Consider the following 27351-nt stretch of genomic DNA (forward strand, 5'->3'; position numbering starts at 1 on the left):
TTGAAGTTGGGCAAAAAAAAAAAAAGAAATAAAAAAATGCTGTTGCTCAAAGTCCACACATTGTACAATGTACCATGCTTTCTCCTTTCCTTCAACACCTGAAATAAACACTGATGACAAGTCATCATTAAGTTATTCTCAAATCTCTCTGCTCACTGAGTATTTGTCAAATCTGTGATATGATAATGGCGTCATCTTGCATGAAGAATATGAAGTCAACAATACTGAGCTTCCAAGTTTGATTCATGTCATTGGACACTGTGGCCTGCTGAGAAAGGGAAGCAACTGTAAGTCTCCATTACAATCCCTTGCTGTGTAAGAAGGCTTCCTGGTTAGGCTCTCTTCCCAGGAAATTCTTCAGCATCACGTCTGCATCCTGCCAGAAACAATACGCACCAATCACAGTAAACATACGGATTACAAGCACAGCAAATACATCACTTCTGTATTTCAACACAAATTTCAACCATGGCTAAGTCCTTCATTTTCCCCCCGATTCCAAGAGTTTCAATGATCTTAGGCACCACGTTTGAAAAGTAGGATTTATTTGCTTGGCGTTTTATGCTTACTAGAAAATCAGAATTTGTGCCAAGGCTACCAAAGAGCTTGCCTGTATGAGATTCACGGTTTATTTATTTATTTGATTGATGTTTTACGCCGTACTCAAGAATATTTCACTTAAACAACGGCGGCCCACATTATGGTCGGAGGAAGCCAGGCTCTCCCACGACCATCCGCAGGTTGCTGGAAAACCTTCCCACTTACAGCCGGAGAGGATGCCAGCATGAGCTGGACTTGAACTCACAGCGACCGTATTGGTGAGAGGCTCCTGGGTCATTACGCTGCACTAGTGCGCTAACCAACTGAGTCACGGAGGCCCCCATGAGACTCGTGAATGCAAAATTTCAGGTCAATGCATAAAGAGCTGAAATCGTGAATTAGGTAATGTACGGTAATTAATACACTCACCGAGTATCACTGATGGAACATCCCCCTTGCATCATTGTGCTTCATGTGCCAGTGAAACTTAAGATGCCAACCCTAACATTTTGTTTAACAGTGAGTCTAATACACAATACACTAAGTCAGGAATTCAGTAATTTACGGTATTTAATATGTGCACACCCACTCAACAATCAAACATGCCCCTCATGCTATTCTGCTGTAAATGTGTGTGAACCCTGATCTCAATACATGCAGCACTTTTTGAGAAGCCACCCCTAACATTTTGTTTAACATTGCTTTCTCTATTATTCAGGGTACTACATAAGCTACACCTGTACTATATACAGGTAAGTTAAAATGTAAGTTTCAGCCTCAACAGCAATATTTTTTTGGAAATTTTAAAAAAAATTTGGGGTAAATCAAACAAATTAGTTCAAAACAGAGCCCCCCCCCCTTTCGAATAAGTTAAACAATTCAACATACCAAGGGATACAAGCAGACAGAGCACAAGCCGTGCCTCCTAGTGTGAGAATGTATCTCAATGAACACATAACTTCATGATTCCATCCCTAGTACACCCAGAGTAAAGACACAGAGACAAACTTACCAAAGTGCCTCACGGAAGAAGAGACAAAGTAATTCCTGTCATCCTGATCAACTCTGAGGTTCACAACTCATTCCTTACTCAACAAACAGAGACAAACTTACTAAAGTGCCTCCCGGCTGAAGAAAGAAAGTAATTCCTGTCATCCTGACCAACTCTTAGGTCCACAACTCATTCCTTACTCAACAAACAGTAATGACATAGAGACAAACTTACCAAAGCGCCTCCTGGCAGAAGAAAGAAAGTAATTCCTGTCATCCTGACCAACTCTGAGGTTCACAACTCATTCCTTACTCAACAGAGACAAACTTACCAAAGTGCCTCCTGGCTGGAGAATGCATTTTCTGTAATCTTGACCAACTTTTGGGTTCATGACCCCTTCCTTGCTGAACCGAGAGTAAAACATGTCCATGCTGAACACCTCACTCCACTGTAGAAGCGAAAATGAAAAACGCCCATGTCAATACCATACCATCAGTTTCTAACAGTAAGGTTTTACTTCGAGGCACAGTTAAAACAGTATTTCGGTCATTACAGTGCTGGATCGTGGAACACTATGCTGATGTATACACTATCTAAACTTTCCTCCAAAATCCATGAATAAAGTTCACTTATTCATATGAACCACTGCAATGCCTACAATTCACAAAATACCAAATACAGAATTAAGGAAAATACCAAATACAGAATTAAGGCGAAGAATACCAAATACAGAATTAAGGAGGGGAATACCAAATACAGAATTAAGGAGGGGAATACCAAATACAGAATTAAGGGGAAGAATACCAAATACAGAATTAAGGAGGAGAATACCAAATACAGAATTAAAAAGAAGAATACCAAATACAGAATTAAGGAGGAAGAATACCAAACACAGAATTAAGGAGGAGAATACCAAACACAGAATTAAGGAGGAAGAATACCAAATATAGAATTAAGGAGAAAGAATACCAAACACAGAATTAAAAAGAAGAATACCAAATATAGAATTAAGGAGGAAGAATACCAAACACAGAATTAAGGAGGAGAATACCAAATACAGAATTAAGGAGAAGAATACCAAATACAGAATTAAGGGGAAGAATACCCAATACAGAATTAAGGAGGAAGAATACCAACTACAGAATTAAGGAGGAAGAATACCAAATACAGAATTAAGGAGGAAGAATACCAAATATAGAATTAAGGAGGAAGAATACCAAACACAGAATTAAAAAGAATACCAAATATAGAATTAAGGAGGAAGAATACAAAATACAGAATTCAGCAGAAGAATACCAAATACAGAATTAAGGAGGAAGAATACCAAATATAGAATTAAGGAGAAAGAATACCAAACACAGAATTAAAAAGAAGAATACCAAATATAGAATTAAGGAGGAAGAATACCAAACACAGAATTAAGGAGGAGAATACCAAATACAGAATTAAGGAGAAGAATACCAAACACAGAATTAAGGGGAAGAATACCCAATACAGAATTAAGGGGAAGAATACCAAATACAGAATTAAGGAGGAAGAATACCAAATACAGAATTAAGGAGGAAGAATACCAAATATAGAATTAAGGAGGAAGAATACCAAACACAGAATTAAAAAGAATACCAAATATAGAATTAAGGAGGAAGAATACCAAACACAGAATTAAGGAGGAAGAATACCAAATACAGAATTAAGGAGAAGAATACCAAATACAGAATTAAGGAGAAGAATAACAAATACAGAATTAAGGGGAAGAATACCCAATACAGAATTAAGGAAGAAGAATACCCAATACAGAATTACGGAGAAGAATACCAAATACAGAATTAAGGAGGAGAATACCAAATACAGAATTAAAAAGAAGAATACCAAATACAGAATTAAGGGGAAGAATACCAAATACAGAATTAAAAAGAAGAATACCAAATATAGAATTAAGGGGAAGAATACCCAATACAGAATTAAGGAGGAAGAATACCCAATACAGAATTATGGAGAAGAATACCAAATACAGAATTAAAAAGGAGAATACCAAATACAGAAGAATACCAAATACAGAATTAAGGAGGAAGAAAACCAAATACAGAAGAATACCAAATACAGAATTAAGGAGAAAGAATACCAAATACAGAATAATACCAAATACAGAATTAAGGAGGAAGAAAACCAAATACAGAAGAATACCAAATACAGAATTAAGGAGGAAGAATACCAAAAACAGAATTAAGAATACCAAAAACAGAATTAAGGAGAAGAATACCAAATATAGAATTAAGGGGAAGAAAACCAAATACAGAATTAAGGAGGAAGAATACCAAATACAGAATTCAGCAGAAGAATACCAAATACAGAATTAAGGAGGAAGAATACCAAATATAGAATTAAGGAGAAAGAATACCAAACACAGAATTAAAAAGAAGAATACCAAATATAGAATTAAGGAGGAAGAATACCAAACACAGAATTAAGGAGGAGAATACCAAATACAGAATTAAGGAGAAGAATACCAAATACAGAATTAAGGGGAAGGATACCCAATACAGAATTAAGGAGGAAGAATACCAAATACAGAATTAAGGAGGAAGAATACCAAATATAGAATTAAGGAGGAAGAATACCAAACACAGAATTAAAAAGAAGAATACCAAATAAAGAATTAAGGAGGAAGAATACCAAACACAGAATTAAGGAGGAAGAATACCAAATACAGAATTAAGGAGAAGAATACCAAACACAGAATTAAGGAGAAGAATAACAAACACAGAATTAAGGGGAAGAATACCCAATACAGAATTAAGGAAGAAGAATACCCAATACAGAATTACGGAGAAGAATACCAAATACAGAATTAAGGAGGGGAATACCAAATACAGAATTAAGGAGGGGAATACCAAATACAGAATTAAGGGGAAGAATACCAAATACAGAATTAAGGAGGAGAATACCAAATACAGAATTAAAAAGAAGAATACCAAATACAGAATTAAGGGGAAGAATACCAAATACAGAATTAAAAAGAAGAATACCAAATACAGAATTAAGGGGGAAGAATACCCAATACAGAATTAAAAAGAAGAATACCAAATATAGAATTAAGGGGAAGAATACCCAATACAGAATTAAGGAGGAAGAATACCCAATACAGAATTATGGAGAAGAATACCAAATACAGAATTAAAAAGGAGAATACCAAATACAGAAGAATACCAAATACAGAATTAAGGAGGAAGAAAACCAAAAACAGAAGAATACCAAATACAGAATTAAGGAGGAAGAATACCAAATACAGAATTAAGGAGGAAGAAAACCAAATACAGAAGAATACCAAATACAGAATTGAAGAGGAAGAAAACCAAATACAGAAGAATACCAAATACAGAATTAAGGAGAAAGAATACCAAATACAGAATAATACCAAATACAGAATTAAGGAGGAAGAAAACCAAATACAGAAGAATACCAAATACAGAATTAAGGAGGAAGAATACCAAAAACAGAATTAAGAATACCAAAAACAGAATTAAGGAGAAGAATACCAAATACAGAATTAAGGAGGAAGAATACCAAATACAGAAGAATACCAAATACAGAATTAAAGAGGAAGAAAACCAAATACAGAAGAATACCAAATACAGAATTAAGGAGAAAGAATACCAAATACAGAATAATACCAAATACAGAATTAAGGAGGAAGAAAACCAAATACAGAAGAATACCAAATACAGAATTAAGGAGGAAGAATACCAAAAACAGAATTAAGAATACCAAAAACAGAATTAAGGAGAAGAATACCAAATACAGAATTAAGGAGAAGAATACCAAATACAGAATTAAGGAGGAAGAATACCAAATACAGAATTCAGCAGAAGAATACCAAATACAGAATTAAGGAGGAAGAATACCAAGTATAGAATTAAGGAGAAAGAATACCAAACACAGAATTAAAAAGAAGAATACCAAATATAGAATTAAGGAGGAAGAATACCAAACACAGAATTAAGGAGGAGAATACCAAATACAGAATTAAGGAGAAGAATACCAAATACAGAATTAAGGGGAAGAATACCCAATACATAATTAAGGAGGAAGAATACCAAATACAGAATTAAGGAGGAAGAATACCAAATACAGAATTAAGGAGGAAGAATACCAAATATAGAATTAAGGAGGAAGAATACCAAACACAGAATTAAAAAGAATACCAAATATAGAATTAAGGAGGAAGAATACCAAACACAGAATTAAGGAGGAAGAATACCAAATACAGAATTAAGGAGAAGAATACCAAATACAGAATTAAGGAGAAGAATAACAAATACAGAATTAAGGGGAAGAATACCCAATACAGAATTAAGGAAGAAGAATACCCAATACAGAATTACGGAGAAGAATACCAAATACAGAATTAAGGAGGAGAATACCAAATACAGAATTAAAAAGAAGAATACCAAATACAGAATTAAGGGGAAGAATACCAAATACAGAATTAAAAAGAAGAATACCAAATACAGAATTAAGGGGGAAGAATACCAAATACAGAATTAAAAAGAAGAATACCAAATATAGAATTAAGGGGAAGAATACCCAATACAGAATTAAGGAGGAAGAATACCCAATACAGAATTATGGAGAAGAATACCAAATACAGAATTAAAAAGGAGAATACCAAATACAGAATTCAGCAGAAGAATACCAAATACAGAATTAAGGAGGAAGAATACCAAATATAGAATTAAGGAGAAAGAATACCAAACACAGAATTAAAAAGAAGAATACCAAATAAAGAATTAAGGAGGAAGAATACCAAACACAGAATTAAGGAGGAGAATACCAAATACAGAATTAAGAAGAATACCAAATACAGAATTAAGAGGAAGGATACCCAATACAGAATTAAGGAGGAAGAATACCAAATACAGAATTAAGGAGGAAGAATACCAAATATAGAATTAAGGAGGAAGAATACCAAACACAGAATTAAAAAGAAGAATACCAAATATAGAATTAAGGAGGAAGAATACCAAACACAGAATTAAGGAGGAAGAATACCAAATACAGAATTAAGGAGAAGAATACCAAATACAGAATTAAGGAGAAGAATAACAAACACAGAATTAAGGGGAAGAATACCCAATACAGAATTAAGGAAGAAGAATACCCAATACAGAATTACGGAGAAGAATACCAAATACAGAATTAAGGAGGGGAATACCAAATACAGAATTAAGGAGGGGAATACCAAATACAGAATTAAGGGGAAGAATACCAAATACAGAATTAAGGAGGAGAATACCAAATACAGAATTAAAAAGAAGAATACCAAATACAGAATTAAGGAGAAGAATACCAAATACAGAATTAAAAAGAAGAATACCAAATACAGAATTAAGGGGGAAGAATACCAAATACAGAATTAAAAAGAAGAATACCAAATATAGAATTAAGGGGAAGAATACCCAATACAGAATTAAGGAGGAAGAATACCCAATACAGAATTATGGAGAAGAATACCAAATACAGAATTAAAAAGGAGAATACCAAATACAGAAGAATACCAAATACAGAATTAAGGAGGAAGAAAACCAAATACAGAAGAATACCAAATACAGAATTAAGGAGGAAGAATACCAAATACAGAATTAAGGAGGAAGAAAACCAAATACAGAAGAATACCAAATACAGAATTAAAGAGGAAGAAAACCAAATACAGAAGAATACCAAATACAGAATTAAGGAGGGGAATACCAAATACAGAATAATACCAAATACAGAATTAAGGAGGAAAAAAACCAAATACAGAAGAATACCAAATACAGAATTAAGGAGGAAGAATACCAAAAACAGAATTAAGAATACCAAAAACAGAATTAAGGAGAAGAATACCAAATACAGAATTAAGGAGGAAGAAAACCAAATACAGAAGAATACCAAATACAGAATTAAAGAGGAAGAAAACCAAATACAGAAGAATACCAAATACAGAATTAAGGAGAAAGAATACCAAATACAGAATAATACCAAATACAGAATTAAGGAGGAAGAAAACCAAATACAGAAGAATACCAAATACAGAATTAAGGAGGAAGAATACCAAAAACAGAATTAAGAATACCAAAAACAGAATTAAGGAGAAGAATACCAAATACAGAATTAAGGGGAAGAATACCAAATACAGAATTAAGGAGGAAGAATACCAAATACAGAATTCAGCAGAAGAATACCAAATACAGAATTAAGGAGGAAGAATACCAAATATAGAATTAAGGAGAAAGAATACCAAACACAGAATTAAAAAGAAGAATACCAAATATAGAATTAAGGAGGAAGAATACCAAACACAGAATTAAGGAGGAGAATACCAAATACAGAATTAAGGAGAAGAATACCAAATACAGAATTAAGGGGAAGAATACCCAATACATAATTAAGGAGGAAGAATACCAAATACAGAATTAAGGAGGAAGAATACCAAATACAGAATTAAGGAGGAAGAATACCAAATACAGAATTAAGGAGGAAGAATACCAAACACAGAATTAAAAAGAATACCAAATATAGAATTAAGGAGGAAGAATACCAAACACAGAATTAAGGAGGAAGAATACCAAATACAGAATTAAGGAGAAGAATACCAAATACAGAATTAAGGAGAAGAATAACAAATACAGAATTAAGGGGAAGAATACCCAATACAGAATTAAGGAAGAAGAATACCCAATACAGAATTAAGGAGGAGAATACCAAATACAGAATTCAGCAGAATTCAAATAATGACACCTAAATGCAAACATGACCAGAACTGTGTAGCTATCACAAGCAAACTCACCAGATATCCATAGTACTGGGCATCATACCCTCCAGCCAAGTGCCCAAATGAGGCAGACATGTTAGTGTTTGGAGAAGACTCGATTCCCAAAATCTCCTTGGACAGTTTGCCAAACAAGGCGGCGGTATCAGCCTTGAGAATTAAAAAAGACAGCTCACATCTGATACATTTAAAACAATTCCTTGAAATTGTCATGAATGAAAAACATCCTCAAAGTGGCCTCTGAAAGCTGTTTTCAGGACTCATTGTTTGAAAAATGTTACTAACATCCTTAGTCTTCCTTGGCACTTTGATATTAACACTTTGATATCGACACTTTGATATCGGCACTTTGATATCAACACTCTGATATCAACATCTTGAAGCCACAGTTCACAATGGCTATTATTTTAACCTTTAGCAAAATATCCAATCAGGATTTGTTCCAAGTTTTAGTTAATTCCAGCTCAATAAATTTGGCTGTCCAAATATGGTAGAAAACGATTTGCTCAATCATATTCGAGAATACACTTTTTTATTGGCCTCATTTTGTGAAATATACATGTAGCTTCTGTCCAATGTAGTTCACATTGCAAGTTCACCCTGACGGGTCTTACCTCTGCCTGGGTATGAATGGTTTGGTCAAATGTACCCAGCAGAATCTGTCGCAGATTGAAAACGCCTGCATTTGCCGTACGCGATCTCAGTAACTTTTTTAACATGTCATCTGGGATACTGCTGCCATCCTTGTAGTGGGCAGACATCCGGCATAGAGGTTCCTTCTCCCAACACCAGTTCTCCAGCATCTGGGAAGGAGCCTCAACAAAGTCTCTCTCCACGCTCGTCCCACTGTGACAAGACAATCACACAAGATTGTTATATGGCAATCATACCTCAATAGTTGAGTCAAACTGTATCTACTTATTTCTATATCTATGGTAAATGTTCAAAAGTTTTAGCCTATTTCACCTCAAATTTTGCATACTTCGCCTGACTGAGTTCTTCTGATCTCAGACATGTGTTGTAAGGTTTGTTTGGAATGTAGAATCATATCCTACCGGAATAATGTAATTTTCAGCACCAAATGTGATATTAAAGCTATTTAATTACATACAAAAATGCACCTATTTGGGCAACATGTAAACACCTTTACCATCAATCTTTAATCTTTGAAAGAGATACAGAAACCATGCTGATTGGTCGATAGTGGAGAGAAGATTTTCTGGGTTAAATTCTACAGGTTTGGTAAACCAAGAGAAAAGAGCAGTGTCAACCACCACCACTTGCCAGGTCCCTGATAAACCCCTGCGAATTAAAGCGAGAGCCAAAATAGCGCGAGCTGGATTGAAACATTTCACCTCATGGGTCAAGCACTGATTGGCTAAGGGGAGCAAAATCACCCTCACGAGGCTTGCGACATGGTTTTTGGACATTACAGCAGCTGCTAACAGATTAAATTACACCAGCAACCCGCATAAGATTTAGGAATGGCAGCAATACACGTATGTTATTGATGAAGGAAACTTGGGAGTCCTTACAAAAAACCTTTTCCAATTAGCTATATTTACATTATATCTGACAAAATTTTCGAAAAACAAGCCAGAGCCGAGTTCCAATCTGGCGTTAAAAAAGGGTTGGTTAGTCTGGTGATATCCCTTTCATCTTAGTCATTTGACCACACCATGACAGGGCTGAAATACTCCTGATAAGGCAAACTTCAATCATTCATTCTCATAAACTGTTGAAAGCCACACTCAAAAAGTTTTTCCCTTGCAAACTGGCAGTCAGTTATTATGGGGGGAGAAAACTGGAGTGTCAGGGAGAACCCACAGACCCTGGACAATTTATTAATGTACAAACTTTCCCACTTGATGTGCAGACCCACGCCGTATTGGAGGAAGACAACAGATTCTTAACCACTTCATTTTCCCTTGCATGTAATGCTCAAAGAGACAGAAGTCTGCCTTAAAACAGATCTAGTGCATTGCAGCTCATGGAAATAGGCCTCCTGATTGATTACCCAGGATAAACCATGAGCCTTTGTCAAGTTACCAACAAACTTTTCCATGTGAGACGTACAGACTTGCGCGCCATATTTATATTCGAAGGTGGGCTTCACCGAACATCTATTTTCATGTATCTAATGCTCACCTGAAGAGACAGAAGTCTGCCTTAGAACAGATCTGGTGCATCACATGACCAAACTCATGGAAATAGGTCTCCACCTGAATTCACACAGAAATTACCACATAAAACAGTCATGATTATTATATAATGAGCTTGTTTAAACACCTGGCAACTTTTAACATGTTTTTGTTTTTAGGAGGGGGGTGTGGGGTGACATCTGACTGTGATTTATGCCATCCTCTGTAATATTTTAGTCATACCACCACAATTAGTGATAGGAGTGGAGGGAAATGCAGCACCTGAAGTACATGGAAGTGAGAAACTTTCCAATACGTCACACAACATCCCAACATGTGACGCAATTTTCCCATATGTGACGCAATTTTCCCATGCCCTATCTTTTCAACAGCCTCTGCAACCAATAATTTGAACCATTCTGAAAAAAGAATTCTGGGGAGAAGACAAATCATTTGCACAGTTTTAGGAAGCTTACATCTTTAGTGGCACAAACAAATCAATTCGGCATCATTTTCTTAATAAATGTGTGCATAAATTCGAAAAAATGCCTCAGTAGCAGTAGAAAAAGTTGAAGATTTACACTATGTGACAACTTTTGCTCACCTCATCATGGGTCAACAGAGAGGGGTGGTCAGGGGTCGGTTTAGTGAAGTTTGCTACCATGGCTGCCACTGAGATCTGCCTGTTCCCATCGGCCAATAAACAGCCAGGCTGAAAAGTGAAACACACGTGATTGGCTTAGTAATCACATTTTGAAATAGGACATGCCATCCTGTCTCACTTGTCGAAGATTATTCTTTCAATCAAAGACAACATAATATTATCTATTTTACAGGTGCTTTGGCCATATCTGGGATTGCTCTTGGTTTTTCTTTCACAATGGCTGTCAGGTAAAGAAAAGCAAGGAAACATAATCACGCCTTAATAAGAAGTGGACACACAAATCTGCAGAAGTCGGATTTGAACTTGAAGCCCAGTAGGTCAGGGATTCAGACTAATCAAGTGAACCGTTCGCAATATACGAACATGACAAACTGCAATATTTTCCTTTCATGACTCCTGACAGAAAATTCTGTTCCAACAAAGACTTCACTCTTAATATCAATTTTGTCAACACCGGGTCAATACTCACAAACTGAGTACGACCATTACTCAGCTTCTAGGGCGTATACAACTACCCTTATTCTTCTAAAATTTGAGACAGATATTACTAGTGATGAAAGTAAAATATTACATTTCTTAACCAGCCTTTTGGAAAAGTAAAGATATGAGTATGTTGTTCATTAGATGATCTAACCCCATGGTAAAAAAAAAACTCAATAATCCTGCAAGAATTGCATACATATGGGCTAAAATGAGCAAACCAGGTGTCCCAAAATTTAGAAGAAATACGGTAGTACATTGGAGAGAAATATTGATATACATTATGGTTGTTTACTACATTCAAATCTGACAAAAGTATAGGACCAAAATACTCACCCCCTCACCCCCAGCGCCCCCCCCCCCCCCCACCACCACCATCCAATATACTACAGTAACAGGTATCATATAAAACATTAGCAGGCAAAAACCAAAGAGAAATTGTCATTAGCAGGCAATAACCAAAGACAAATTATGTCAAAAAACAAAGGGTTTGTGGACACAACAATGTATTAACATGCAATAACCAATGGACAAGTATCTCAGCAAAGGGATTATTTTCAAGCAAAGGGATTATTTTCAAGCCAAGGTTTACTTGGAAAATTTAATTAAATCAGAAGGGAAACATTAAAACCTTCTTGTCCTTTCGTAGTCCACTTTTAGTAGTTCCAAAAAATTTATATGATGGGAAGTTTGGATAACATTTAGAAAGTGGGTTTGGTAAATATGCCATTTCAATTTGACACTTTCCGCGAATAAAATTACAGGCACCACTTTCACAATTTTTTGCAAATAAATTTTCATCTGGGATTATAGACTTTGTGATGTAACAGAAAGTTTGACTTACAAAATTTTGCGAGAGTGGCCCCCCCCCCCCCCCACCAGGTAAATTCTCAGTAGTTTGAATATAGTAGTATATTTAATAAGTAGAAATATTCACAATTTTACCAAAAAAAGTTTTCAAGGTTACCTGAATGTCAAACATGGCTGCATGCCCAAACTTCCCTTCCCGAGGATACAAATCCAGATAAAAATAGCCTAGTAACTCGCCGCTCTTTACATCTCTCACAGAATACTGTTTTAAAAACATGTCAAACCATCACGTAAGGCAGGCAGTCATGCAAAGGGGAGACAACCCTAACTAACCAAAGGGCTGGTGAGACAGTATGATGGTGAATGGCACACGGACATCCATTCAATATAATCAAGCGGTGAAGCAAACAACACGTACTGAGACAGATGCTACACAAAACATTCTGCCTGTCTGCTCACAGCCATTCCCCACCACCCAGCATTCACCAGCCCTTTATCTAAACAATAAGTGTAAGGCATAAGCTTTAAAGCAGGTATCTGAACACTGAAAAGTACCTGGAGACCAAAACAGGCTGCATGGCCATATTTTCCTTCTCTTGGATACAAGTCTAAATAAAAATACCCCAGCAGAGAACCAGTGTCCTGTTCACAGACACTGTACTGTAAAGAAAATTAATATTGTTTGTCAGTGGTACAAGCAATAAATTTCTCCTCCATGGATTACCGGATCAATGCAAGTGACAATGACACAACACGTAGAAGTGCAAGTTTTACGAGGAAATTTAATATCTACATCCGTTGAGATTCTACACTGTGTACGATCCCTGGAAAGTCAGGTCAAGTTTGACAACTGACTGATGGCTGCTTAATACCATACTAAAAAGTTTTTTTTTTATGGGTGGAAAAAATTTAAGTGCCGAGCATAAATTTATTTATTTATTTATTTCATTTGATTGGTGTTTTATGCCGTACTCAAGAATATTTCACTTATACGACAGCGGCCAGCATTACGGTGGGAGGAAATCGGGCACAGCCCAGGGGAAACCCACGACCATCTGCAGATTGCTGGCAGACCTTCCCACGTACAGCCGGCCGAGCATAAATTAGTAACTTTCGGAAAAGTTACTGATAAACTTTCCAACCTCTGACAAACAGATATGCACACCACATTCTTTGCTATTTGTGGAAATAAAATACACATTTCCAAAAAGATAAAAAATTGAATGTATATTTTCTTCTTAAAGGTGGTCAAAAACATGTAAAAAAAAAAAATTCGCTCTCGCGATCACCATTAATACTAATTTCTGTTGCCTCACTAAATCATCATGCCCTAGACACTAAACTCAATTGGCACATGAACACTGAGCAGACTATCCTTGAACTCTTCATTGTGAGTTTTGTGTCATCAACTGTTGTATTTGTGTACTGGTTCTGAATCTCAGGCTACAGGCTATACAGATTTTGGTGAAAACAATACATACCATCTTCACGTCCTGTTGCCACACATCAGCTGCTGGGACTTCCTCAAACTTTAGACTCAACAACTCCTAACAGAAAACACACAGGAGGTAAAGATTTAGTAATCAGATGTATGTTTAATTAGACATGCTTTATTAGATTGATTTATTTATTTATTTGATTGGTGTTTTACGCCGTACTCAAGAATATTTCACTTGTAGGACGACAGTCAGTATTATGATGGGAGGAAACTGGGCAGTGTCCGGGGGGAAACCCACGACAATCTGCAGGTTGCTGGCAGACCTTCCCATGTACAGCCAAAGAGGTGCTTTATAAGAAGACTTTACTCACAGGGCACATGGCGGAAGGCATAGACAGAAATATGCGCACATTCCAAAGAAATGGACAATGACTGACAACTGTAACCAGGTTGAGCATGGGGGCGGTCAACTGAAACAGCTCTTATATCTTGTACTCAGCAATGAAATGAATGATGATAGCTTAAGGCTACATCAATAATCTTTTCAGACAAAGCATGGTAATTTGGAGACAGGAAGGTTTCAGTTTTGAACGAGGTTATGCAGTATTCACATGGAATTTTTCACACACTCTGGGCAAGAGAGCTTATATAAACGTAAATAATATACATGAACATTTTGGAAAAGTCACATGAGTTTGAATAATCCTAAAAGCAGATTTGCTAAAACTAAAATGCCCATGGAACAATATACAATTTTATTACATACACTGTATTATATGGTTCAAATAAAAGGTGAACTTGTACCGGTGATCAGGTCTTATATTTAGAATATGAAGTTATGAAATTTCCATTGTATAACGGTACAGTAAATGTTGTGCTGGATTTATGGCTGGCATGTCTAATCCCAGATGTCCTGTCACACCACCACTTCTTCTGACAATGATATTTTTTACATTTCACAATCAGATAAAAGGAGTTTTATTGTTTAACCCTGCGGAAGATTAGTGTTTTTTTTTGTGAAAATAATTCAGTAAGTGATAAAATGTTTTACAAATGTCCACAGTAACACTGTATGGAAAATATTGATCACTTATCTTTCAGACTTTTAAAACTTCACAACATCCGTTTCTGTGAAGTTTATTTTTATGCCAAAAAGACTGATCATTTGTAACCAATATGTCAGACAACCTACTGACAACAATATCAATAGTGGCTGGTCCGATACATGCTCTTTCCGGCCGTACGTGGGAAGGTCTGCCAGCAACCTGTGGATCGTCGTGGGTTTTCTGCTGGGCTCTGCCCGTTTTTCTTCCACCATAATGTTGGCCGCCGTCGTATAAGTGAAATATTCTTGACTATGGCGTAAAACACCAATCAAATAAATAAATTAAAAAATGCACGCTCTTGAATAACAATTCAAACAGGTCTGTGGAGAAGTCCTGCCAATTTAAAACCTTTTTGTTCATTTTTGCAATATGTTACTCTGTCGACATGCATGTATGTATGTATGCTTGATGTCATACTTAAACAGTTTTTCAGCCATATGAGGAGTCACTATGTACGTGTGTACATATACTGTGTCTCCTTGTAGCAGGGTGAGTCCATGCCGCCGAAGTGCTCCCTCCACTGAAGCATCATGCCTAACACACTCGAAATGACACCTCACCCAGTCACATTATACTGACACTGGGCCAACCAGTCCTTTTTCCTTGCTCAAACCTCTCAGAGTTGAGTGTTGAGGCATACTCTTTCTGCATGCTCACAAAGAAGTAATTCACAACACTGCACCATAACAGGAGACATTGTGTTTTTTACAAAGACTGGAACCATCTTGCATATGCGAGAAACACTGAACGATCAGGCCCACAGGGATTTTACCTGGTAAATTTCCAGCAGTCCTTTGGTGACGACATCCATGGGGAAGTATTCCTTCAGTTTGTCATGATCCACAGCGTACTTCTTCTCCTCAGCCATGTTCATAAAGTATCGGTAGTCCCACATGTTTATCTTGTTGTCAAACTCAAATCCAAATTTCTCGCACTGCAGCACAGACATACTTATCATCACAACATACCCATTACATGCCAGAACTTCTTCCAGTGATATTTGTTCAAATATAAAAATTTATATTTCATGCTAGTTGGCAAAATTGCTTTTATATATAATGTGCCAATAGCATACTGATAGCTTTTACTTGCCACAACAGAGCCCGAGGGGTGATGAAATTAAGATGAAAGCCGTCATGCATGTATATGCCGAAATTTAAAATATCAACTTTTTAGAAAAAAAGATACGACATTACAAGGAACATAACAAAACTGCTGATCACAAATTTGCCTTAAAGGAGACATTAAACGAACATGATGGTTTTAAGGAAATGATGAAAGATATGCCAAAAAGCAAGAAAAAATTTTTTAGTTTTGAAGTATATTTTATATCAGCCCCAATTTGGTCTCTCACAACAAAGTTGTTGTAACAACTATCACCAATCACGTCACGACATCAGGTTACATAACTGAAATACTGATCACTGAAGCCTTAAGGAAAACACGATTATAAGAAGACAGTCAATTTTATGTCACATACAGTATTAGTTCCATTCAATTTCTAGAAATGATTTCAAACTTTCCAGTTAATGTTTTACCTGAAGATCTTTCAAATTAATGGTAAACTTGCCTCATCTTTCTTGTATTCTAAGAAAAGTTTCACTTCTTCTGCCTGCAGAGGTCGCAGTTTTTCGGACAACTGTTGTAAAAACGTGCTGACGGCTTTCGGATCCTTCGCCATCCTCATCTCCAGGACAAACTCAGCGTGGGTGGAGTAGCCAAGTATCTCTGCTTTCTGGGAAGGGGAGGGGAAATATGGGGATCATGTGTACAAAATATTCAAAAGCACAAAATACTGACAATTTTTCGCAACTTTAAAACATGTAATTTGAATAACAGACAACAAAAATACAATGGATTGAAGATCTGTTTTCTATTTGACTGGTTTTAACCTTATGAAGTTTTCACTAATAAATCAAACCAGGCTTTAATAGGTTCAAGTTTGTGAGCTGAGAAGAAAAGTTTTGCTTTTCACTCTGCGGAATTACGCTGGAGAAGACATATGTAAGTGACCCATTCAGATAGTGAAGCCTCTATTAATCTGAAGGACAAATGTTCGAATCAATTTAGAATCTTTCGAATATTTTCACAGAAAGTCCTTAGGATTTTACCTCATGCCGTAGTTTCACCAGTTCTTCCAGTATTGCAGAGTTCTCTTTCATACATCTGGAACAATCACATTCAAGTCACTGTGTGACACAAAAAGGAACATCTGAATAGAACTCGCATCATGGCAATATTCAGGAGATAAATTTATTTATTTATTTATTTGATTGGTGTTTTACGCCGTACTCAAGAATATTTCACTTATACGATGGCGGCCAGCATTATGGTGGGTGGAAACCGGACAGAGCCCGGGGGAAACCCATGACCATCCACAGGTTGCTGACCTACCCACGTACGGCCGGAGAGGAAGCCAGCATTAGACTCACAGGGACTGCATTGGTGAGAGACTCCTGGGTTATTATGCTGCGCTAGCGCGCTAACCAACAGAGTTTGCTGTTATTGTCTTCATACTCAAGACTTTTTCACTTATTGGATGATAGGGGGCCGGAGAGGAAGCAAGCATGAGCGGTCATCATCCATGTAGTGATGGACACATTTACCTGTCATCATCCATGTAGTGTTGAACACATTTAACGGTCATCATCCATGCAGTGATCAACACATTTAACTGTCAGCATACATAAATGCCTCAAAAACCAATGCACAAATACCTACTGACGAATGGACCATTGCCTCTGATCTGGAATTACATCTATCTGATTGTTTGAAGAAGAAGCAAACTGTAGCAAAAACTTCTCAGTAACTGACCTGGAGTGAGTGAGTGAGTGCTTGGGGTTTAACGTCGTACTCGACAATTTTTCCGTCATATGATGACGAAGGAATGCTTGGGGTGTATGTAATCTACCTCCTTGTTGCAGGACAGATTTCCACCGCTCATTTATCTAGTGCTGCTTCACTGAGACGACTTACTTGGGTAAGTAAGGCAAGTAAGCTGCCCCACCCGAGCCATTATACTGATACGGGGCAACCAGTCGTTGCACTATCCCCTTCATGCTAAACACCTAGCGAGGAAGTCACAACTTCCTCTTTTTAAAGTCTTAGGTGTGACTCAACCCAGGACTGATCCTGGATCCACCGCTCCCGAAGCGGACAACTCACCTGGAATGAAAAGCAATCTCCAGCTTTTTCCTAGTCTCTTGGTTACGAGCTTTCTTCATACAGGGGAAGTAATGTGGGTATTTCAGGGACACTTTACACTTTCCATCTTCTGTCTGAAACAAAGAATGAAGAAAAATCCAAATTTTACATAAGGCTTCCTACAGGAACTCAGGACAAAAAGCTTCTAAATTGACAAGGACCCAGTGTGAAAGCTGTTGACCGTGCAACATGTCCTTTACATGGTTACCTGCACAGTGCTGAAACAGTCTAACAAAAGACGGATTTACACTGCTTGTGTCACACAAAAGATGTACCAAAGAAACAATGGTTAATTACAATTATTTATTTATTTATTTATTGGATTGATGTTTTGCGCAGGATGCTGGCAGACCTTCCCAGGTACTAAATTACAATTCAACCCAACTTGGGATGCTTCTCAATCTCATTAAAATCAGACTGTATGTACATTGCCTCGCTCACAACGATCTGACACACTTCCTATCCCCTGTGCGTTCAATGACCGTCAGTGAGAGGACATAAACAACTAAAGGTCACTAACGCCAATTCCAGCCAATCAATATGAGGCTTTCTAAAGGGCTTATATTTGCCGGGAACAGTCAATGTCTGTTGGAAAAGATGGGGAATTCCCATTTCCCCGCAGAGGAGTAAGCTTGGCTTAGCAACATGGTGGACACGTAAAAACACATTATAACTTTCCTTTAAACAAGTGTTTATTCTGCAGATTTAAGTTTGTCATATTGAAACAATTGGCTGATGGGAGTACAACAACAAGAAAATGGTACGATCCCAATGTAAAACTTTCACAGGAGCGCACATAAAGCGGTACATAAAGCAAACATCCTAATATTTCTTCCTGCTCCTTCTTCAGTTTTTACATCTGAAACTGCCACAATACAGTTTTAACTTGTTCTTGAAGCCATGACAAGAGGTCACTTGCTTTGCTGTCAGATATTGACTTTGCCGCCATGCTGTGGCTTCATGGCTTCATAAGATTTTCCCCAAGTTACCCCCTGGGGACAGACAAAAGTCCCCGCATACAAAACCCCACGGTCAGTATTAAATGCATATCGTAAATGACAAAAGCTGTTTGCTTGTTTAAGAAAACTTGAAACATTCTTCCTGAAGAGACGTTTTTCAGATATCATTACATGTTTGCAATCAATAGAACTCCTTCTTACTTGTTCAATCTCCACGAATTCTAACCGTTTTTTATGACATTGGAAAGAGCTACATATCACTCAGTCGTATACAGAATGCTCGACCTCCATTCCACGCTTACCCAAAAACTAAAGAAGTCTACAAGTATGGTAAACAACTGCTGTATTGCAGCATGTGTTTGACTTTTTTTCCTGTTCTAAGAACACAAATCTCATATGTGTCATTTGTTCCTATCCTGGAAATTTGTTAATTACTCCTATCCTGGAAATCTGTCATTTATTCCTATCCTGGAAATTTGTCAATTACTCCTATCCTGGAAATCTGTCAGTTGTCCCTATCCTGGAAATTTACATGCTACAGTCTAACACCTCTAAAGAAAATAGTTGTTTTAACCACAGAAAACAAAAGAAACAAGCCGTGTAGGGTTTGATCTTTCAGAGTACAGATGTTCAAAAACATGCAGTTAATACTGAATGTTTCTGATTTAATGTTAGGATCAATGATTCATTATATTTATCATATACATCCATGTAGGGCATATAACCTAGAAAAAAACACACAGTAACCTATGAGAACAAATTATTATTTTTTAGAGTATTCAAAAATAATATTTTTTTTGTGAACTATAATATGATTTGATTTAAATTTCGAAATAATCGAAATTTTTAAATACATCTGTTATACTGAACACATTAAATTAAATCACATGCCTGCAAACTTGACAGGAAAACCAAGTCACACTATATGACTTTCCGCCAACAAATATTTAACATCATGTTTGTTAGACTGTCAGATATGTTTTGTCATTTAATTAAGACGATGGGGCTTTTGTCCGTCTGGATTTTTGTTCACAGGGCTATTGTCCACCTGGATTTTTGTTCACGGGGCTATTGTCCGCCTGGATTTTCGTTAACGGGGCTTTTGTCCTGGATTCGGTCTGCTTCGGGTCTATCCATGACTGCTGCCTTGTTTCAGCAGCGCATCTGTGATTGGTTGAAAGAGACACACCCCTTGAATGAACCAGGGATAGGGAGTGTGTTATGAAACGATATACATACATTCTGATTTTAATCAGATTGCATGCTTTTATACTTTGGCATTGAAGACAATGTCTGCTCTCTGTGAACGCAGGTTCAAACATCTGTATTTCACAAGGTACAGAATAAACTCCATAAAACACTTTACGGACAATCCAATCTAAAGCAAAATGGATCAGCAATTTAAATTGGACTCGCATTTCTCCGAAAATAATAGGCTTTGAATCAAACTAAAAAATATTAATGAAACGACGAAAAATGAACGGACATCAATGGGACATTAAATCTTTAGTACACTAGGACAATTATAAGTTAAAATTGAACACTCATGCCTAAATAGATGCTCCCCTGGGGCTTTCCAGTGGATTCCAGGAAAATTCAGAAAATGTCCGTTCTTCACAAATGCTCAATAGATATCATAACATCTTTGAAGACTTACCTTTTCTAAATTTTTCACAAAATCTTCTGGCAGACCAGCTGAAAGTAACACGATAGTTTAGACTGTTACATATCGTCACACCTGTTTTATGAAACTCAAGCTTAAACCACTGACTTTGGGCAAGTTTCTGACCAGCTTTCCCACATGCAACATACAGATATGCACACTATTTTGGTGAAAGGTAAGTCGTCATCAATAAACATTAGACTGTGCACAAGCCCACACAAATTTACTGTCACAAAGGGCGACTGTGACAAATCTATATATTCCCTGGCCAGGGCCGAGTTTGAATACCAGTGAATTAAAGCAAGCACCACTAGACCAAGGCCAGCTCCCAACTCCACAACAGCAAAACCTGAGCATTACTAACGTTTATTCTAATAAATGCAATAATCCTAAGGTAACTGTTGAAAAATAAAGATCAAATCATCAATATAATATATAAGTGGGTACTTCTAGAAAACAGTTTAGTTGAAAACAAGTACAGATGCCTTAGTTCTCTTGGTCTCAGCCAACTCAGTGTGCCAACGGCCCATGACAAGACAGAGGAGGTTAAAAATTTGGCTGATTGACAAGCAAACACAGAGACAGAATGACTTATAATGCCATCTATTACAATTTTATATTAAAATTAGAAACTTGAATTCTGAAACGTTTTCTAGGGTATTCTTTGGCAATATAATATTTATTTCTTTCTTTATTTATTTGATTGGTGTTTTACGCCGTACTCAAGAATATTTCACTTATACGACGGCAGCCAGCATTATGGTGGAAGGAAACCGGGCAGAGCCCGGATGAAACCCACGACCATCCACAGGTTTCTGGCAGACCTTCCCACTTACTGACAATATAATATCACAATATGGTTATTATAATTTGATCAGCCCTAAATCAATAATGTACGTACTCAGACCTTACATACCTTTCCAAACAACTCACATGTATATGTTCAAGGGGGTGGTGGGGGCTACAAACACCACAGAATGGGTCCCCAGAAACTGGCTTCTGTAAATCTTGTGATATAGTCACTCGCTTGAATTCTAATCTTAACTGCGGTCAGCACAGTCTCCACTACTGCTTAGCCTTGTTCTAAAATAACTGTGTTTGTCTCCCCTTACCTAGCTCTTCTACCGTAAATTCTAGTATTGTATTCTCTTCATTCAAGTTCTTGTTGAAGTCTATTCCTAGGTCACTCATCCTTTTTTTGATAGTTTTAATCTTCTCTTGTTTCTCCTTGGGTAAATGTAAGCCTGCAAAAAAAAAAAAAAAAAAAAAGAAATAAGTAAGTGAGTGCTTGGGGTTTAACGTCGTACTTAACAATTTTTCAGTCATATGACAACGAAGGAATCCTTAGGGTGTATGTAATGTGCCTCCTTGTTGCAGGACGCATTTCCACCGCTCTTTTATCTAGTGCTGCTTCACTGAGACGACTTACCGCAAGTTAGCCGCCCCATCCAATCCATTATACTGATACGGGTCAACCAGTCGTTGCACTATCCCCTCATGCTGAACGCCAAGCCATCGGTTTCATGCACAAATGAAACCGATGGGTTGTTCATACTGCTTTCTACATTTATTTATTTATCTATTTGATTGGTGTTTTACGCCGTACTCAAGAATATTTCACTTATACCACGGCAGCCAGCATTATGGTGGGAGGAAACCGGGCAGAGAAACCCACGATCATCTGCAGGTTGCCGCCAGACCTTCCCACTTACGGCTGGAGAGGAAGCCAGCCAGAGCTGGACTTGAACTCACAGCGACCGCATTGGTGAGAGGCTTCAGCGCGCTAACCGACAGAGCCACGGAGGCCCCACTGCTTTACAGGTATATGTATATGTATGTATAATATGTGTATGAATGTGTGGGCTATTATGTCATAGCTTTACACATGTACCTCGAAAGACATAGAGCAACATGACACTGTGATAGGTGTTTACAAAATATGCCCTGACCCACTTTTGGGGAAATATATAGAGAAGCATTTACCAACACTGGGTAGTTTAGAACTGCTCACAGTGAACACTCAAGCGCAAGGAAAATTGTCCAAATCTAAAATCTGCTAAAAACGACAAAAATAACGCAATGTTTCCAAAATTAATTATATCCTAACAATAGTGGTAAGAAAGCGTGAATCAAATCTGAGCAAAACTTACTAAGTTTTTGAGATATCTTTGCATATCAAGGCTATGACAAACACACACATCCTAAGACACAACCACCAACGAATGGGTGCATTCGCAAGGGGGCATAACAACTTGACTGTATATCAGCAACTTTGGCCCGTTGTCTACTACACTTGACTTACCATTCCTCTTGCCCAGTTTGATCAGCCTCTCCAGGTACCTCGATGCCTCGGGCTTCAATCCATCTCCCTGCTTCTTCTGGAAGGTCACCAGGGTATCAAACACATCCTGACGCATGCTGACATGAACAGTCAAAACACCAGGTGGAGGAGTTATGTAACACAGGGCTTATGATGCAGAGTAAACATGTATGTATTGGCTCAAATATTCAGGGCTCTAAATATTTTATATTTCATTTGATGTGCTCTTCAGAGTGATGACCTCAACAAAATTGAGGTCGGCAAATATGATTTATTTATTTCATTGGTGTTTTACGCTGTACGCAAGAATATTTCACTTATATGATGGCGGCCAGCATCCCGGTGGGAGGAAACCAGGCAGAGCACAACACAAATCCACAACCATCCATCGGTTGCTGCCAGACCTTCCCACTTTCGGCCGGAGAGGAAGCCAGCAAGAGCTGGACTTGAACTCACAGCGACTGCATTGGTGAGAGGCTCCTGGGTCATTTCGCTGCACTAATCAACTGAGCCTCGGACCCCCCCCACCCCTGTCAAATATGAGCCAAAGGTATTAAATGTATTAAGACTGCATTGTAAAAAATACAACAAACACTCATTTAAGTGTCTGAAATCATCATGATAACAAAGTTGTCTATGTGATGATCTGGGCTTAATTTGAGGTCATCATTTTTACACTGAGCTGTTAAAAACATTTGAATGAACAAACCTTTTGATCCCTGAATACTGTATACTTGAAAATTTACACAATGCAATTATCAAATTGCGTGTCTACAGCTGGTCAGAGAAGTTAGCATACTACATATAGGTGAAAGTATTAATCATAGGCTACTCAATCACAGGCTACTCAATCAAAGGTTACTCAATCAAAGGCTACTCAATCAAAGGCTACTCAATCATAGGCTACTCAATCATAGGCTACGGTTGGGTACAGAAGGTTATTCCACACATGTATGATGATGTGGCCTTCAAATCACTGTGGGGGCCTCCGTGGCCCAGTTGGTTAGCGTGCTAAGACAGTGTAATCCCGCAGCCCCCATCAGGTGCTAAGTGATTGCTCTGTTTTCTTCTTTGATGTAACAGGAGTATTTTATACATTATATGGAATGGTCGCCCTGTTCAAGGCAGGCTTGGAACCTGCATCTTCCAAGTCTTAGCAATTGAAAAGCAATCGGACCATGGCCTGCTACCTTATTTGCCTCTAAAAAAATGACTTTTTGGGGCAAATTTCAAGTCATTTACTGTACAAACTACACATTCTATCACCAACTGTGATAAATAATGACAGCAACCCACCTCATTTCTACATCAAACTCTGACAGTTTTTTATCAGCTTCCACGCTAGCATCCCTCATAGCTTTGTCGCTGAATACATGCTGGACAAAATCTAGGTTGTTTCTCCTCACAGAGTATTCGCAGTCCCCATCTGCCAGGGTCTGAAAACAAGCAATTCAAATATGTTTATCATGGGTTTTCGATCAGTGTCAGGTTTCGATCAGGTTATTCTGGTTGATCAATCCTGGTTGATCAATCCTGGTTGATCAATCCTGGATGATCAATCTTAACAGGGGGCCAAATAACAACACTCTAATTCCTCATCCTTTTTGCATATCAAAGAGCAACTCTCACTGCATTTTATGCAACTTTTATGCAAATTTTGGTGATAAAACTACGCTGGTTGGGCTTAGCAAACCATAATTGTACCATTGTACACTGAACAATTTCATTAAGATACACTTGAATATACTTCTTATTCATTAAGATACACTTGAATAAACACACAAAAAGGTTGAAGAATTACAGTAGTAAGTAGTTTTCTAAGTTATGTCTATAACAATGAAATTGCGCCAACTCGGACTGCTGTACAGGGAGTAGTTCCAGAACACCTGTAAAAGCCTGTCTAAGTTGTAGCCAAGAAATCAGCTGTGAACTATTAATATTGGGTCAGGTCTAGTTCACAGCTCCATATAGGAACAGAGCCTTCCTCCGACTGGTTCGGCAGAACGAAAAAAATTCAAGTGAATTACATTCACCGACCACTTCGTGGTCTTCTGGACAATTTTTATCTCATTCCGTGGTGTATATGTATATATATGCCACGAAATGAGATGAAGTAAGCCCACTCGTCTCGAATACGAGTGGTAATTACATACTCTTACTTAATTACTTATAATTCATTAACTCGTGCAGCTATTGTCTTTGTGTGCGGCGCATGCACACCTGTGGTTGATTTTTGAAAAAAAGAACTCTCACAGTATAAATTTTTTTTTCGTTTCAAAAGTTTCTGGCTCTTCATACTTCTGCACTCTACATTAAGCTTTCAAAATAACATTACTATCATCTTTGCATGCTGAGCTGTTCTATATATTAGAATACTTATAAATAACTAGATAAATCTTTTACATGATGTCAAATTCTCAATAGACATCAAGATGATGTCACCACGGGCTGAGTAGCTCAAAACAGACCTTATTTCCAAGTTCGAGCCGACATTTTGTGAGGAAATATCAAATAAAGGTCAGTGTCAATGGTTACAAACGGGGCATAAATGTCTTGCGGACAAACCATGTATTAAGTGGGTTAGGATACTTATTTATTTGATTGGTGTTTTACGCCATACTCAAGAATATTTCACTTATACGACGGTGGCCAGCATTATGGTGGGAGGAATCCGGGCACAGCCCGGAGGAAACACACGACCATCCAAAGGTTGCTGGCAGACCTTCCCACGTACAGCCGGAGAGGAAGCCAGCATGAGCTGGACTTGAACTCACAGCGACTGCATTGGTGAGAAACTCCTGGGTCATTACGCTGTGCTAGTGCGTTAACCAACTGAGCCACGGAGGCCCCGATTAGGACATTAAGGATCGCGTATTTAGCCAACTTCGCCGATGGGGTAGCTGAATACAGATACGTCATAGCTGGGAGCGCACTCTGTCCCCGTTAAGGATGGAAGCAGTCCTTTGACCGGATTTTCTTGCTAGATTACGTTCATGTTACGGCCTTGACCGGCTAATGGGTCAAAAGTATTTTGGGATGTTTATATTTGAGTGATTTCCATTCGTACCATAACCTTCACGGTCAACAGATGGCGTGATCCGGAATTGGTCAAACTGATCCACAACTACTGAATTTTTCGTCACCCACTTAAATGCCTGGTAAATTCACAAGAAGTTTTTAAGACATAAAAAATGGTACCCAGAAGACAGATGAAGAATTTGCCTGCAAATGACATACAGATGATGGCACTATGCGAAGCAGAATCGGTTTTGCACATGAGAGAATAAAAAGTGATCCGAAAGTGGTAAACTAACTGTATACTCCCACCCGGAAGACTCCAACTCCTTTTCTTATATTGGCCTGGCGTCGTTGGAATCTCAATGTTAACAGTGTAAACTTCGTAGTCAACGAAGGTCCAGGCCGATTCTCTTCGTTATCGCACAAGTCTCGTGCAAAAAGAAGATACCATCCTACCAAGACCTACTTTCTGCATCATGTTGAACAGCTACATATAGGTCTATGCTCATGTCCTACTTCAAAGTCTAGCAATGGGAAGATGGCGGACACGGTTGAGGAGCGTGTGCCATGGAAGCCTTTATGGCTATAATAAATCTACTCTAAAGCTCGTAAGGCCATATGGTGGCGTTGCAGTGGGTGCAGAAAGCAGGTCTTTAGGTTGGGTTCTATGAGGTCTATTATTTGTATCAGTCTAGTTTGATAACAAAGAGAATCGGCCTGGACCTATGTTGAGTACGAAATTAATACTGTTAGCGTCGAGACTCCAACGACGCTAGGCCAATATAAGAAAAGGAGTTGGAGTCTTTCGGACCCAACTGTGTGCACGTATGGAATGAACATTAGGGAGGGAGGGGGAGGGGTCTTACTTTTATCACATTTTCGTATGTTACTTCATCTGGTTTCAATGCCCCTACAGCATCATGGACGGCTTTAGATTTGGTCATCAGTTCGTCCGCACTTTTAGCAATCCCTTCCGCTGTCAGCTTCCATGACAGTCTCAGTTCGTTGCCAGGTATGGACGCCGACTGTTGTTGTTGTTGTGAAGTCATGCCTGCCAAATGCCGACTCAAGCTTTTCCCACGAACTGAGCTTCTAGGTTTCAGTTGGAAAAGTGAAGTGAACAACCAGTGTTGCGACAGCCGAGGAGATGGGAGATACAATTCAGCACTTCTGCTGCTTTGTTTAGCACAAGCACAAAATCCACGAGAA

The 27351-nt window shown here is 37.9% G+C and overlaps 1 protein-coding gene across 1 annotated transcript; it reads right to left on the reverse strand.

Annotated features, from left to right (window-relative positions):
* Positions 1 to 24: 24 nt before the first annotated feature.
* LOC135470521 (thimet oligopeptidase-like) lies at positions 25 to 27351 on the reverse strand. The gene is made up of 17 exons (XM_064749513.1): positions 27009 to 27351; positions 24421 to 24560; positions 23107 to 23222; positions 21917 to 22048; positions 20799 to 20836; positions 18144 to 18256; positions 17090 to 17144; positions 16549 to 16713; positions 15751 to 15912; positions 13916 to 13981; positions 12990 to 13094; positions 11085 to 11192; positions 10488 to 10561; positions 8954 to 9185; positions 8358 to 8489; positions 1863 to 1979; positions 25 to 376 (listed from the first exon to the last, which is right to left on the reverse strand). Exons 1-17 carry the CDS (start codon positions 27189 to 27191, stop codon positions 299 to 301), a joined length of 2016 nt encoding a protein of 671 aa, XP_064605583.1. The 5' UTR covers positions 27192 to 27351; the 3' UTR covers positions 25 to 298.

The sequence above is a fragment of the Liolophura sinensis genome, chromosome 7, assembly GCF_032854445.1.
Source record: "Liolophura sinensis isolate JHLJ2023 chromosome 7, CUHK_Ljap_v2, whole genome shotgun sequence".
Lineage (NCBI taxonomy): Eukaryota > Metazoa > Mollusca > Polyplacophora > Chitonida > Chitonidae > Liolophura > Liolophura sinensis.